Source organism: Trichoplax adhaerens, genomic scaffold (genome assembly GCF_000150275.1).
Source record: "Trichoplax adhaerens TRIADscaffold_9 genomic scaffold, whole genome shotgun sequence".
Taxonomy (NCBI): Eukaryota; Metazoa; Placozoa; class Uniplacotomia; order Trichoplacea; family Trichoplacidae; genus Trichoplax; species Trichoplax adhaerens.
Window position 1 is genome coordinate 986,007 of NW_002060951.1, and position 15,936 is coordinate 1,001,942.

Genomic DNA, 15,936 nt, shown 5'->3' on the forward strand with positions numbered 1-15,936 from the left:
TTAAGATACCAAAAATAAAAATAAATAACGGTATATTCATCTAGCATATGCTTCATCAACTGCATCACTGAGGTTAAAATTTAAGGTATAGATATAGTCTCTATTACAACTGCATTCAATAAAAATCTAGACTCTGCTTTACATGTACGATAATCATAATTACGATATTAACAAGCTTCACATCACTAGGTGCAATATATATATATCTTTGCAATAGCATTATAGTTCTTGAGTGAATTTTAAGCATAAAGCTCTACTACATTAATTTCGGTAAATGCTTTAGTCTACTGATATCTAGCACTTTCATATTCGACCTCTTGCTTGACTTTAATGTGTCTTCATTATTTGATCTGTCAATAATTTCTATTGATTCTGTAATGGATGCTCTGTAGCGATGACTATTCGGTATCTCATTGACATTGATTGGTGTCTCATGATATTTATGTTTCTCTAAGTTTTTATCATTAACAGTTAATAGATTATGTTTTTCCATGTAACGCACCGTTGCAAATGACATATTGTTGTCATATTTTAGCGACTGTAAAGGTCGAAAATGTTTTAAGTATTTCTCGCATATACGTTCAGCTGATGGGACAAGACTGCTGCCTATATTCGTAGATTCATGAGAGCTACTTTCGCAATCGTCATCTGGAAATTCGTCAAAGGAATAACCTTGAAGACTACAAATGCATAAATGAGCCCATTAATAGATGTTAAGCCAAACGTTATATACAATCTCAATTAAATAATACAATATGTGCTTATCTATCATTACACAAATAACTTACAATCTGTTATCGGTAATCTTTCCTACTGTCTTTTTAAAGTTAACTTCATCTTGTCTGTCCATATCAGGAATTAGGTGCGACATAGATGTAATAGAATTTTCCTTGTCCCATTGCCCGTCCTTACCAGTATTGAATTTCTTCCATTCCTATATTACAAATTCAAATTTCCAAACTACTTGTAAGGGTTCTATCCTTTTATACATCATTTCGCGTTACCTACACATATAGTTTTTGTGTGTACAGTACAAGTACAAATAATAACCACTCATACCTTCGTAATCTTATGTAACTGTATTTCATGAGTTCTTTCCACAATCAGTTTTGATTCTTCTTTACTACTAGCACTAGCGATCGAACTATCTTGACCCTAAAAGAAAGTACAAAATCTGCTACTTAATATCGCGTAAGAACTAAGAAGACAAAATCAATTAAAGCTACACTAACGATTGTTGCTGATCCCTGACTACGTTCGGTTTCTGCAATTAGGCTATCAGATTTAGTGCTGGGTAAACTGTGATGAATAATTCTGAAAGACAAAAGGATTCAATAAAAAACTTCGCTTCGTAAAAATTAAAGCATAAAAATCTCATCAGCTTTAATTGAAGTATTGAAAATAGTATACTCACGAATTGTTGGAATTTTGCTCGATTAACTAATAACAAAATATTTAAAAATATTTTAGATTTATTGCTTTTGCAATATTTTGTCTATCTCTTTGCCATATACGAGTATATGTTATATATACATACATATAAATATATGATATGAATTAATATATTACCTTTTCTCCTGCATTGCCTTGATTTATAGATACTTTTCTATTATCAGAATCAGAGTCCGACTGCACTATTGAAGAATCATTGCTAAGGCGACCATCACCTTGGCTATCCTGGAAAGAAATATAGCATATAATTTACTACCAGCTCCAAAATATTAGGACTGCATATTCAGTACACTAGCAGGTGAAGGCATACCATTGATGGCAAGGATTTAGATTTATCGTCTTCAACATTGAAAGATTCATTACCTGCAGTAATACGAAAAGATACACAAAAACTCTCATGCGTTGAATCGTAATTCATGTTCCAATATATCACAACATCTTTATATTACCATTTCCGAACGGTACCGCCTTTCTTTCCTCTCCATTCGTCAACGCCGTCCAAATCAATTCCTTCCTCTATGACGGAACAAAAACAGAATGAAGTATTCGTATAATGATGAGTGGTACGTATATACAAAACAAATAAAATCATATGAATATAATTAATATTAATATTAAGCAACTGGACAAGTCGTACATTTCTAATATCCCTTAATTCTGCTAGTATTTCGGACTCCTCCTTAGCTAGCTGTTCACGTGCCTATTAATAGACTCTAGTAGTATCATAACTTATACGCCGTAAATGATTGAATTTCAAACTAACTTACCCTTCTTACATGAGCCAGAGCTGAGAGCTTCTTTAGCTCTGTTTGTGCTAGAGTTTCGTAAGTTTCATTTAATTCATCGCCTACTCCTGCATTTAATGCCTTTGTGGACATATCATCGGCTAACTTATCGTCCTTCAATGACTCGATATTTCTGTCCTTCACAACCGAATTTGATTGCTTGACCGTCTGATCTGTATCACACGCTAAATGATTAATTTCTACAACCGCTGCAGTGTTACTTAAGGATTCTTCTTGGGCTGCCGCTGCTGGATTTCTTAAATCTTTATCAACATTATCATCTTCACTAGCAATTACACCCGGTACCTCTTGGTCGATACAATCATCAGAATCCGAAGTACACGACGTATCGTCCTCGACTGAAAGACTTAACTCATTCAAGCCGTTAGCTACTTCTTGATCAGGTAAACCTTTTATATTCTATTAGATTAATGATATGAATTTAATATAAAAATATCGCGTTAAATATACTAAGAGTTTCTAAGCTGCGCAAAGAACTGAAATTTACTCACAAGATAATCTTACCTGAATATCCCTAGAATATGGGGTAGGGGTAGGTCGTGGTTCAGGTGATTTAGAATCTATAAAATCTCGCTTTTCGCCGCTATTACTGCGAAAAAATTATGAGATGTTGGCGAAGATTATAAATATTTTAGATAATGTATATCCCATACTTCTAACACACATTAATATTGTTTACGTCAATCGTCAATACGTTACCTTTCCATTATAAAACTTTCTTTTGCTCTGAGAAAAGCACTATTCATATAATTTGGTACGAGTTGTAAACGCATATACTCGTTTCTAGTTTTAGCGACCTGTTTATGATCAATTTTAGAATTCATATTAATAACAACATGACTTAAGAAGATTCGTAATAATCCGACAGTTTATATGTAGCGTTACTTAAAATGTATTGCTAATCAGTAAATACTGCTATTCCAGGTATTAGACTATTCGGTAATATACAGAATCGATTATTAAATACCTTCTCCATGAAAATATCATCACTGGCTTGGCAATAAAGAAACTTATCAGACTTTCCCTAAAATTAATTTCTAGTATTTAGAATGAATTCAATAACAGATATTCCAGCATTCATACTAACCGAAAATGAACATTCCCAAAATTCTGGTTTAGGTCTAGTTTGCGTATACAAAACTAGTATAAATCCAGTTGATCCATCACGAATTCTAACAGAAGAACGATTGATACAAAATGTTTAATACACAATAGCGCTATAGTTAATATCAAAATTGAATTCCCGACTTACTTGTTTGTAAGCCTTTGGCTATAGAGATATCTCATGCAAGCTGACCATACATAAGGATGGTGGATGCTTATTACCCCATCAACCCATCTGCAAAATATATGGAAATGGTTAGTGGAAGCGGTTATAAAATACGCGTTGAAAGAATCATGAAATTTCTCTACGCACATTCCAACTAGAGGTATAGAAGATAGCTTCGGATCTGAATCCAAAACCAGTAGTAAATTATGGGAATTATTTATGGCTACATACCTAAGATGAAAAGTATCCAGGTTAAACAATGCTACAGTTACTATAAGATATTTAAATAGAACTAATAGTAAAGAAAGGTAAAATAATATTCGTATTTATGGTAACTGTACCCCGACTTTTGTGTATCTTGGAAATTACTCAAATGTAAAGGACCAGACAAGCTACGTGCTAAAGCAGTTGGTACGATTGACACCGGTAAAATAGGAACAGCGGTAATTAAAGCAGATGGAACAACGACCCCACCTAAATTAATACATTAGTTCAAACACATTAGTCCAATTTTGTCGGCCGATTCTTATTACCAAAATTTACTAAGAACAGACAACTAAGAGAGGAAGACTCCTAACGTACTGTTACTACTGTATATATTGAGATATGTTACATAAGCCTAAAAGTTAAAGAGTATCAGGTAACGCTAGTAAACCTTAACAGCATCGTTATAATGTTTCGATACTACAGTTCTATACATAACATGATTTGTAACATTTATGTTGCTTACTTGTAACATTAATAGAAATTTCATCACTATCTACATAATATGTAGCATGAATCTTTAAAGAAAGCATGTCCTTGATATCCACACTGTCACACGATAGCTTCAGGTTTTTTGTTAAGGTCTGCATAAGTACATGTACATATATAAAAATTACAGTTATCTTTAACACTAGCTAATTTACTAAAGGTATACAATAACACTTTGTAATTACGATGGCTGTAGTAAGCCAATCTATTATGTCAAAACTATTATAAACTATCAATCAGTACCTGAAATGCATCATAATATTCACTGATGCTGAATGGCGACACGCCTTCCGACCCTAAGCAGGCCAATTGCATCTAAGATAATTTGGTAGAAACAAGACAAGAGATTTTAAGGCTGCATAGCATATAGCACGTCCACTGTAAGTGTAGTAGAATATATGTATCTCTCATCCAGAACTGATAACTTAATCTAATACATCAATTATTCATAAATGACATTATTGGTAATATGATAAAATTCGCAAGATCCGAAAAAGAACAATGACAGGTAAAAGTGCTGCAACTAACTTACAGATAAGGGTATAATCACATCACCAGGGATTACAGCAGTTGGAACATGAAGAGACTTGTTTCCTTCTCCAATTAGTTATATCGAAATAAATAGTAGTAAGAGAATTAAATGAAAAAAGATATATCAAAGTAATAATAGCAAAGCTACGCTTCATGTAATAGCGCACGTTATCAACAGTAACAACATCTGTGCTTACGATAGCAATATACTGACATTGCTAAAAAAGTATAAATAGTCTATATTAAATTTAGCAAGTAACCGAGTCTATTTGGGCTACTCAATAAAAAAATAAAGTATCTATATCACAAAAGGCCGTAAACAAGACATTGAATTTAAAAATTATAATGAATTACTGTATTGACTACTTCGGGAAAATAAATCATGGTCAGTAAAATACCCCAAAACAAAAAATATTATATATCTTACCTTTTCTGTCTATTATCCTTCCAGGATCGAAACGATCGATGTTTATTATGACTCTATCATCTAGCAACAAGATTATCTAAAATTCTTATCACGGTAATAGCTTGTATTTTAGTTATATCAATGGCACTCTACTCAGAGTAATTTAGTTGTATTCACAGCACCTTTATAATCTATTTTAACTATCATCACAGTTTACATGAATGAATAGAATATTAAACTTTACATCACTTGTATATACATTGGGTATTACATTCTTTTAGGTTATGAAATTGAACGCCGACCAAATACCGTATATCAAAAGCCATTCTAAGTGTAGCAATATTACTATCCCTGATTACTATAGAAGTATCAGAACTATGGTTAATCTTGCATACCTTTATTAATATTCAGGCTACCTAGTAAAAAAAACTTCTGTATCCTTTTAGTAGCACTGGTTTCTGTATGGAGTTGATAAGCACTTCGCTGTGCTAAACGTAAACATTTCTCAGTGATATCAATCGTGAGATTACAATCACTATATAGAAGAATAAAGATATCAGTTAAAAAGAATGAGGCAACCTAGATAGCAGTAATATTATATAATATATATAGTTTGGTATGATTAAATAGATGCTACAGCGTAGTTGCCATCGTACATTACACATATCAGTACGCGTACAGGTGTACGTACTTTATCAATTCTATAGTTCATGACCTAAGTTACCTGTACGCGTATATTTAGGTTGCGCCGCACTTAACGAGAGTATGCAAGACGAAAGCTGTTAGTGTTTTTGAGATGAAAGATTATACTACCGAAATAAATGTAATACGAGCATATCTTATGCAATGACATAATGTAACGTCAATGGCATATGACTGCCGAAAACTGGTGATTACTCTTGACTATGGCCGTTTCTACGAGCGATGATTTATTAGGTAGAATACGAACAGTATAACGCAAAATGGCAGATGCATAAATTATGCGCTATAATGCACCAATAACGTAGCTCATTGAATGCTATCGATCGCAATTTCTATATTAAATAGTGTAGTTGTTATTACCTTCCTTTAAGCAAATGTAACTCTTCCTGCTCCCCTTGTGCCTTACTATCCCTAGTTATAACAAGAGCAAAATAATAAATTTTAGCATCTAACTGGAACTATTTTCTTATTCTTTGCTTCTAAAGAAGCATTACACATTATACAGTATTGTACTGATAGTATTACAAGACAACGAGATGACATCACAGCTACATAATCGTCTTTTATTCGCTAGTTCCTATACGAGTAAAAACACGTAAGTCTACTCGATCTCAACTTAACATAGCCCAGAATAAAGTAGATGAGGGAATCAGCAAATCAAGTCATCGTTATCATCGTCATTCTAGCTCTCTCCTTTAAATCTAGCCTTATTACTACGTATCCTATAGTACAATAACAATATTGGCATGGTTCACCAATCACAAGAGCATACCAGAGCTTGGTCATTATCTCAGGTAAATTTTCATTTGTAGCCATCTTGGATAGGTCAGTTTTCCTGGGCAGTAGAATAATGGAATCATAATGTCACATCAAATCACTTTACTAACTGATATCTACCAATGGTATATCTCTTATCATGCGAATATATTTCTGTTGTATACTAATCATACGAGTAGCGTAATAATAGTAAAAATAATTCTAGTATACGCGTCTACTGTCTACTACATAGGTACTGTATACTCGTTACTAGTACTAAAACATTCAAAGTTGCAGCAATACAAACATTTTCTCCTGTACTACTGTATTGGCTACAAATCCGTGGCTGTCAAAGCCTTAATATGTGCCATTGATAAATTATTATCGAAGCCATTATCCCGTTGTAACGCTAATATAGTACAAAATTCTGCAGGATATTAAGATTCAAGCAGTCTAAACAACATGAAGTTAAGGCCACTAAAATAATCGCCACTACTATGAATGATAATCCAAAAGGCTAGCTAACCTGAAAAGCTTCAAAGAACATCAAGTGCGTTGAAAATTCAGTTATTGATGTAAGTTGTAACCTGTATCAAGTCGCAGATTACTAGTAGTATATCTGAATTGGTCTAAAGGATCTTAACTAATCACCAAATCTGATTGTACTCGCTTAAAATATCGCAAATGGAAAGAAATTCTTAATCAATTCTAACATCAAGGCGACGAGATTCCCCTTCCAAGGACTTGCATACGGAATTTTGGATGCTGTTAATATACACTGTACAGTATACATACTGTCTAAGGTACAGACAGCTGATTAACAACACCCGCAGTAGCTATACACTGAGTGTAGAGTACAGTCACAGTATGGAACATTTCCCGCCTTTTTTTTTATAGCTAACACATCACGTGGGACATGGCTGCAGTTGACACTCTGGTCTCGGTCTGGGACCGTCCTCTACAGTATTACAGTACGTTACGTACAGTACTGTAGCCCACTCATGCAAATGACTACTGTACAGTAGCAAAAATTGTAGCGTACAGTACTGACACTGTACACTTTGCAGTGCGTTACAGTAGTCTGTCTGTCCATCAGTATCCTTTGCACCAAGTTCTCATTTAAAGTTAGCTTTTATTTATTATACCGTATCATAATACAATAACATAAAGTTCATACGCCAGTAAGTTAAAGATGAAAATGACTACAAAATCAGACATGAAGGGAATATTTGTATGAAATAAACAATTCAAATTTTCTATCATCAATGCGATAGAATAACTATTCTATTTCAGCAATAACAATATTATCAAGTTTATTCGCAAAATGATCTAGCAGCATCTAGACGACATGATACAAATTCTGATAACAATAAACCTATTCATAGGTTAAAGTTATAAAATGGAAACTGCTAATCAGCAGATAAAGAAAAAAAATCAAGGTTATAATTCGTCTTTGCTCTTGCTACTATCTTTCTCTTCTTCTTCTTCTTCTTCTTCCGCTTCTGCTTCTTCTTCTTTTTGACCTTCTTCTGATTTCTTCTTCTCCTCTTCTTCCTTCTTCTTCTTTTCCTCTTCTTCAGCTTTCTTTTTGTCAATCTGAAGAAATTAATCAATAGCATTCATTAGTCAAGATTCGTTACACCTTATTTGTGACAACTATTAATTATTGGCTCACCACTTCCTTAGCTTTTGTTTCTGGTCCCTTAGTCTGACCCCATGTATCGTCTCCAAATTTCTTGGCGTAATCGATATCATCAGTAACCAATACGTTGTCGAAAATAGTTCCAGCTTTCACTTGCCACAAATCGAAACCAACATACGCGTTATCCTCAAACAAATAAAGGTTCGAGTCTTCTTTATAATCTGGGTTATCAATCTCTGGGTGTACCCATTCTCCCTTATATTTAGGATTGTCAATTTGCTTTGGCTTCCATTCACCCTAAATTGTAAAATGATCACAATACCATATCATTCAAAACGTATCCAATTACAACTGATATGCTATTTCAAGTATTACCTTAAATTCAGGATTATCGATCATAGGTGGTTCCCATTCTCCATCCATTTCATCATCCCAGTCTTCTGGTTTTTTCGCCTCAGGATCAGGAATGTGTTCTGCTTTATCCCAACCCTAAACAGAAGAATAAAATTTACTTTAAATTCTCAAACATAAATTGTATCAGGGTAGTAACTCACATCGGGTTTTTTGTCCTCGGGATCGTCAATCTTTGCATTGTCGTCCCAATCTTCTGGCTTCTTCGCATTAGGATCTTTGATCTTCTTAGGTTGTAGTAAAGCCCAATCATCTTCCAATTTACCAGATTCTACGCTTTCGTTGTCAATTTTGACTTCGTAGGTATTGTCGGATTTAAGGATTAGCGTATATAAATGAGTTAATTCGTCATCCTGTCATTACAAATGTTTTATACTTTAATAAACTGGCAACAATCCAAACAATAATAGACATCCAAGAAAATACGTTACCTTGCACTTAATTTCTTTCTTGATTAATTTATTTTCGCCTTGATAATTTAAAATAACGTGTACCTTCTTGGTACTATAACCGCAAATGTCAGGACCTAAAATGTTGATAACAAATTAGTTATATCATCATTCCTTACAAATATCTCGAAAAAATGGTTATCATGCAGGATGTTGAACGACTAAAATCTTATTTACAGTAACAGGCACACATGTGAACACTTTGTTCTAAATTGTTTAATAATAATCAATCTATTGTAGGCGAATGAAAATAATGGCATTCAAAAGCAACTGCTATAGTCTTACAGAATATCGTATACTATACATAAAATATTTCAAATTTCTAAAGTTTCCAAATTTTTTCAATAACGTACCGAACATAATATTGTACGGAGAATCACCATTCATTTTCTTTGGATTTAGCGAACTAGGGAAAAGCTGTCAATAATAATTATAATAATTGCTTAATAGGTATGTTTTAGATAAAGCAAGTACGAAATCCAAAAGAACAGACAAGCAGCTAATAGATGCAAGACATTAACAGCCAAATTGTAAATACAATTGTTAAAGTCAGGTTAATTATGCTCATTTTTACAATTCAATGTGTACTAAAGCCAAAAATTTCACGCAATTTGTCTACTCTACAGTAAATAATAGATTTAGCTCAATTAGTTTATAACAGACACAACACTGGGTCAAAAGGAAAATAGTGATCGATTCATCACAAATTGATGAAACAATCAAATTTAAAATTTTCTTTAATAACTGAACTGCTAAATTCTATGCCATCGGAAATAATTATGTTCCTGCATTAATAATAAAGTATCACTAGTGCTGCACCTTGTTCGTATATACTCTTAAACTGTATAGAGTAACAAGTTCATGGTCGATCATAATTAAATTAACCTAAATGATCTGAGTTAAGTTAATCACAATATTTACACTAGGTAGTAATCCATTATCATTTCCTAGATATAAATCGCAGCTTACGTATAACAAGTGATTTGCTAGTAAGATACAACTATCTACAAATGCGCTTGGATCATACCAGGAAATATCATTTACAAAGCAAGATTATATGTAACACAGTAAGTATTTACTAGGCTTATCAAAACGTAAGTGCGCTCACAGTACAGAAGAGTACGATTCAAAATTTTGAAGACTAATATTAAGGATGGAAATACCCTGGAAAGAGGTAAAATGATGCTTATACCTAAATGGTAAGATCGGTCAATTGCAGTACATATATTATACACAGTGGACTAGTAAGATCACCATAAAATCAAATATGTAAGTCCATAGATACACCTGAAAACTGTAAAATTACGTGCAATAATAAGCTCTAAAGTCTATCATGAGCCTATTGTGTTGTACTGCCTAAAAGAACACTTGCAAATTTACTGCTAATCGCAAGTTGTGGAGTTGGTCAATTTGCATCTCTTGTATCTAAAACACTTTCAGCACGCAGAGTGAGCATACTGTATAAATGGGATCAAGTTAAACAATACTCCTGTTCTTATTCCTATGTAATAATCCTATGCGGTAATCAAGTCCATAGTCATATGGGTTTTTATAAACAAATACTAGTTCGGAGTTTGAATTGTAGGCCAAGAAAGTATGACACAGAATACTAATTCCGTTAATAAAAAGAGTTGATTCTGTACTGGTACGTCATGATTAAAGATAATTCAGTAAAACCATTGTAAGTTTAGTAGGGCTAGACAAAATATGGAACTCATTCTATCGAATCGAAAGTTAAAAAAAAAACCTATTTCAGTAGAAGGTACTCTAGTACAGGAACAAAAAAAAACCATGGCGAACTCGATCGATATGTACTCGTTTGAAAAAAGTAATTTCTACATCAAACTACCATTCTTCAAAATACTGCATATACGATTTACCTTGATATAACCACCACCGCAATCAATACTTTGTTCATGCTTGACGGTAAATTGGAGGACCAACGCTTTGCCTTTATTGCTAAATGGTTTATCTAATTTAGCACTGACGGCATAAAAGCGTGCATCTTGGCTAGTTTGAATACCTATGTGCAGACATGACATTTATGAATAATTAGATGTATTGCAGGTTAATTTGTGTCATTTTTTTTTTTTCTACAGCCTCGCTCAGGTCAGCAAACTGTGTAAATTGAATTGATACCTTTGTCCTTCTCAGCATCACCATAAAATTTACCAGCAGTCAACACAAATTTTCCATAATCGCTTTTGCTTGTCGATTGAACCCATCGGCTCTCCCAGTCGGGGCCTACGACAATCAAAAATTGGATTATAAAAATGATCGCTTAAAACTAGATAGAGCAAATTAACTTGAGTAACAATTGCTTGCCACTACTTACTGTCGAATTTTTCAACGAAGTAGGCCGTAGGGTCGGCAATGACAAGACTAGAAAGTGCCAAGCAAAGTAACGCTATCCTCATCATCTTTTTTTACCAGTTGCTTCGCTCGCGTCCAATGTTGCAAGTCTACCAAGTGATGAGTCGATTTAATATCCTTGCTTAGTCATACCAGGTCGTGAAATACCACGCACCACTGTGGGAATGAGGTTGGGCACGTGTGTCACAGACAACGGAGTCGATGATGGCGTGGAGAATTCTGATTGGTCTATATTGTTATTATCCAATCACAAGGGCTCCGACAGTTGAACGATGGGACATTCTCGAATCAGACATGCGTACTCCATGGTGATTGGCGATGCGCGTGCGTACTCGCTTCATCATCCAACCAACAGCACCGTCCATCTTGGACTTTCTTCTTCACCAATTTCATCATCAAAGCTTAAGAGTGTACAATATACGGAATATACTCAGTTGGAATATTATTCAATACAGCCATAGTGCTCTTCATTAGAAGATCACCGTGTAGGATTGCTGTCGTCAGTAATCCTACTCCAGTTTAGAATGCAATGAGTAGACCTTAGACTTACTGCCTTCGACTGAAATTGGTTGATGTTGAAAGTGATTAAAATATCCATAAAAATATACAGTACTGTCGATGCTACTTTAAAACGGTACTGGCATACTAGTCGTCGATTTTCAAACTACACTGTACTCACCCAACTACTAAGTAATGCTTGTAGCGAATCTACTAGACTAGCAGAGTGCTGCAGATCGAGTGCAGTTGTGGACTACTTGATCAAATATCAATAGAATATACATTACTGTCGATGCTACTTTAAAACGGTATTGGCATACCAGTCGTCGATTTTCAAACTACACTTTACTCACTGTCTCCAACTACGAAGTAATGCTTGTAGCGAATCTACTAGACTAGCAGAGTGCTGCAGATCGAGTGCAGTTAGGGACTACTTGATGAAAGATCAATAAAATATAGTTAATTTTCCCTAAAATATACAGTACTGTCGATGCTACTTTAAAACGGCACTGGCATACCAGTTGTCGATTTTTAAACTGCACTGTACTCACTGTCTCCAACTACTAAGTAATGCTTGTAGCAAATCTAGTAGACTAGTACAGGACTGCAGATCGAGTGCAGTTAGGGACTATTTGATGTTAGCTAAAGCACAAGTCTGCGGTGCAATATAAATGAAATTTCAGGCTGCAGTCATCCTCGTCTTTCGTCGGATAACTCTATCATTGACTACATAATGTACTTTAGTCTGCAATATACAGTACAGTAGACTCTGGCGAAAGTGCAAGTATTATCATGGCGATGATAACAAGCGGAGAACGCTTGCTGAACTGAAGAGTAGATGGAGCAAACAATTTTCCATTTGTCTAGAACTACTTGAGGCCATGACGAGCGTCCACGATTCCACAATCCTTCGATGGTACTCTACCGTACACTATAAAGTACAGCACCTGCAATAAACACAACTCCCAGTCAACTTACCCTTTACAACTGTACCGTACAATAGTAAATAGTGGACTACCGAAGACAGGACAGTATAAATATAAATAAAATATATATTCTATCCGTTGTCATGGTGCAGCTCGAGGCCTTGATGGTCTGCAGCTAGGTCTTGCGTACAGTATAGAATAATAATGGCGTCCAGTGAAGATGACGAAGATATTCAAGCTTACCTTCAAAATCTATCCAAGAAGACAACTTCCAAACCAGATCATACTCGAAAATTCAAATTATCGTTAAGCGATGAAGATATTGATGTATCAAGCATCTCAATATCAGAGGATCACTCTGATGGAGACATGGAGCAAGATAATCAGGTTCGAGCCAACAGCAGTCTTGACTCAACATCACAACCGTTACAACAAATCAATCACTCCATATCCAACCGATCCATGGTTAGGTCTGCAAATAGCTCAACCAACTCCATTGACAGTGCAGTCCCTAATATGCAAGATTTACAGTCAATACCTGATGATGATGACCTATTCAACGATTCACAAACTAAGAGTACCGCTTCGCCTTCTGAATCTTTCCAGTTGCAAGTTCACAACATCGATGAGCTGTTGAGCGATACTAATGAAATAAACGAGGAACTTAGCTCTCATAGAGAAAGCGCCGAAGAAATAGAAGAGGATGTCAATCACGATTCCTACGATCGTGATGATGATTATTCTTCCATCAAATCACAAGATAATATTTCAAGTGATAATAGATCTCAGAATAGTCTAGCAGAAGATATAAAGTCCATTTCTAACTTAGAATCATCGATACAGACTATCCGTGATGAAACACATTCTGTCCACAAGTCTATTCAGTCAGATATTGAAAGTTTGCATTATTCTACGGACGATTTTGTAACTGAAGACAGTAGCGCGCGTAAAGAGTCCCTTATTTTGTCTCGTAGCGCAACTTCCGACACCGACTACTCAACCAGCAGCGATACTACCTCTTCCAGTCGTCGCTCTGTAGTAAACACAAAGTCGAATTCCAAAGATATTATCGTAAAAGACGCTGAAGTTCAAACAGACTCACCTCCTAGGCAAGGTAACATCCAAACATCGATCGGTCCAAGTTATGGCCATGAATATTTAGATCCAGCGCCTATTGCAACACACGTAATCAGCCCCGATGCATTAGAAGCGGTAACTGCTTATAACCCTATGACTGTCGCTCTGAATAACATGCTACGAGATCAACTAAATTTAACGAAGAACTTTGTGGACTCAAACAGGAGGCTTTATAACGCCGAAATTGATAATATCCAGTCGAATTCTTATCATTATGTCACACTGCAAGATACCAAACGGTATATTCAGGAAAATAGAAGGCCTCGACTTACTTACGAAGAAGCATTAAAGCAAGTTTTGGCTGAACAGGAATATTAAATTTAAAATTGAATCATCGCATGATCTTGGCGCTAAAGTTGTAATGACTGTTACGAGATCTAATTGAAATATTCACTTCTAACACAATCTTAGTTGATGTTATATCATCGGAAGTAAAAATTCTTGGATACGTTCAGTTATTTTGATAGCAATACAATCTAAAATTGTTTTATTACTACGAAACAGTACGATATTATACGTATGAGATGCCTATTTTGTATTATTCCAGCCGTAATAATATTAATTCATTGATCAAATGCTCTGATTACTTGTACATTATTGCATATATACTAACAGTTATGACTATTAGCAGATAATAGACGCTGCTATGACTCAAATTTGGACTTCAAAGTGTCGTCACCATCTACAGCACTATATTCATTAGTTGAGCTGTGATCATGGCTTCAATATTAAATTAGAAAACAAGTTTTCTTTTATTAATTCAGCTTCGTACGTGTATTATCCGACTATTACGTTTTTATGCTAATGACCTACTTCGAGGAAATAGGACACATTTCTCAACTATTATTTTATTATCTCATTCCATTCCGACATATACTTAACGATATTGCAATATATTTGTGTATTAATCAATGAAGTAATCGACTAATGCCAACTATACCTATCTATAGTTGCATTTAATATCAGCTCCCTAACTTAAATGAGGTTTATGTGCACTATTTAGATAGTATATTAAACCAGAGACTTCTACACACTAACAATTATATAAAATTGAAGCAGCTGTCATGCTGATATATATAATGTCAGATTCTGACGAATTTCCCTTTTGAGCGGTTGCTATACAAATGATTATATCAACAAGGTAACCCTAAATCATTTCAACCGTTGATACTGTAAATCGGGTGTTGTTATGATTTAATTTATTGATTCGTAAGAATTAAATAAAGCTTTATTTTTTAAAATCTAATTAATGACTAATTGCATCATTGAGCTTTTTTCGATTGTGTCTAAATTAGATCATCTATAGCGAGTGTAGTATTTGCGTAATAATAAATATGCGTATTCCCGCTGACCCATAATAACCGATTCTGTATATTCTGCAATGGTTTTATGGGTACAGCACATATGGCACAACTAAAGTAAATCAGAATGATAACACACAATCAATCCCCTTAAACTACCACACTCTGCTGTAAAATAGATAGTAAAATTTTTTAAATGATCTTTGGAATTACTTAATAATCTAGCTGTATCTGACATAAACCTTCTAAATAGTGTATGATTTAATAATCAGAATATTGACACGAGCGAACATTAATAATACCTCATTAGGATATGCTATTTATTAAAAATAATGTTGTACTGTCAATCATACTGGCGTAATTCCTTTCGATGCGAAAATAATACATATCATTATAATTATATTAGCCATGTTGCATTGCATTTATTTGCATAGTCTGGTTGCTACCAGTTAGGAAAATAAATTATGCCCATATACTTTAGTAGTTAGAGATCGCATATGCTATTATTTCTGTAATGACCATG

General features: G+C 34.5%; 3 protein-coding genes across 3 annotated transcripts; 1 reads left to right on the plus strand and 2 right to left on the minus strand.

Annotated features, from left to right (window-relative positions):
• Window positions 1–256: 256 nt before the first annotated feature.
• On the minus strand, window positions 257–6,736 carry TRIADDRAFT_58880 (uncharacterized protein; the record flags this gene model as incomplete). The annotated part of the gene is made up of 21 exons (XM_002115053.1): window positions 257–680; window positions 789–934; window positions 1,060–1,155; window positions 1,570–1,677; window positions 1,763–1,815; window positions 1,902–1,968; window positions 2,220–2,657; window positions 2,763–2,847; window positions 2,958–3,055; window positions 3,226–3,282; window positions 3,346–3,430; window positions 3,511–3,597; window positions 3,676–3,759; window positions 3,870–4,002; window positions 4,259–4,376; window positions 4,525–4,596; window positions 4,814–4,878; window positions 5,240–5,299; window positions 5,614–5,753; window positions 6,281–6,331; window positions 6,693–6,736. The coding sequence occupies 21 exons, from the start codon at window positions 6,734–6,736 to the stop codon at window positions 257–259; spliced, it is 2,511 nt and encodes an 836-aa protein (XP_002115089.1).
• A 1,103-nt stretch (window positions 6,737–7,839) lies between these two features.
• On the minus strand, window positions 7,840–11,598 carry TRIADDRAFT_63359 (uncharacterized protein; the record flags this gene model as incomplete). Its single annotated transcript, XM_002115054.1, has 9 exons — window positions 7,840–8,272; window positions 8,352–8,615; window positions 8,694–8,807; window positions 8,873–9,082; window positions 9,161–9,255; window positions 9,532–9,595; window positions 11,059–11,201; window positions 11,318–11,422; window positions 11,514–11,598. 9 exons carry the CDS (start codon window positions 11,596–11,598, stop codon window positions 8,117–8,119), a joined length of 1,236 nt encoding a protein of 411 aa, XP_002115090.1. The 3' UTR covers window positions 7,840–8,116.
• Window positions 11,599–13,179: 1,581 nt separating this feature from the next.
• On the plus strand, window positions 13,180–14,430 carry TRIADDRAFT_58882 (uncharacterized protein; the record flags this gene model as incomplete). The annotated part of the gene is made up of 1 exon (XM_002114865.1): window positions 13,180–14,430. The coding sequence occupies one exon, from the start codon at window positions 13,180–13,182 to the stop codon at window positions 14,428–14,430; it is 1,251 nt and encodes a 416-aa protein (XP_002114901.1).
• Window positions 14,431–15,936: the final 1,506 nt, after the last annotated feature.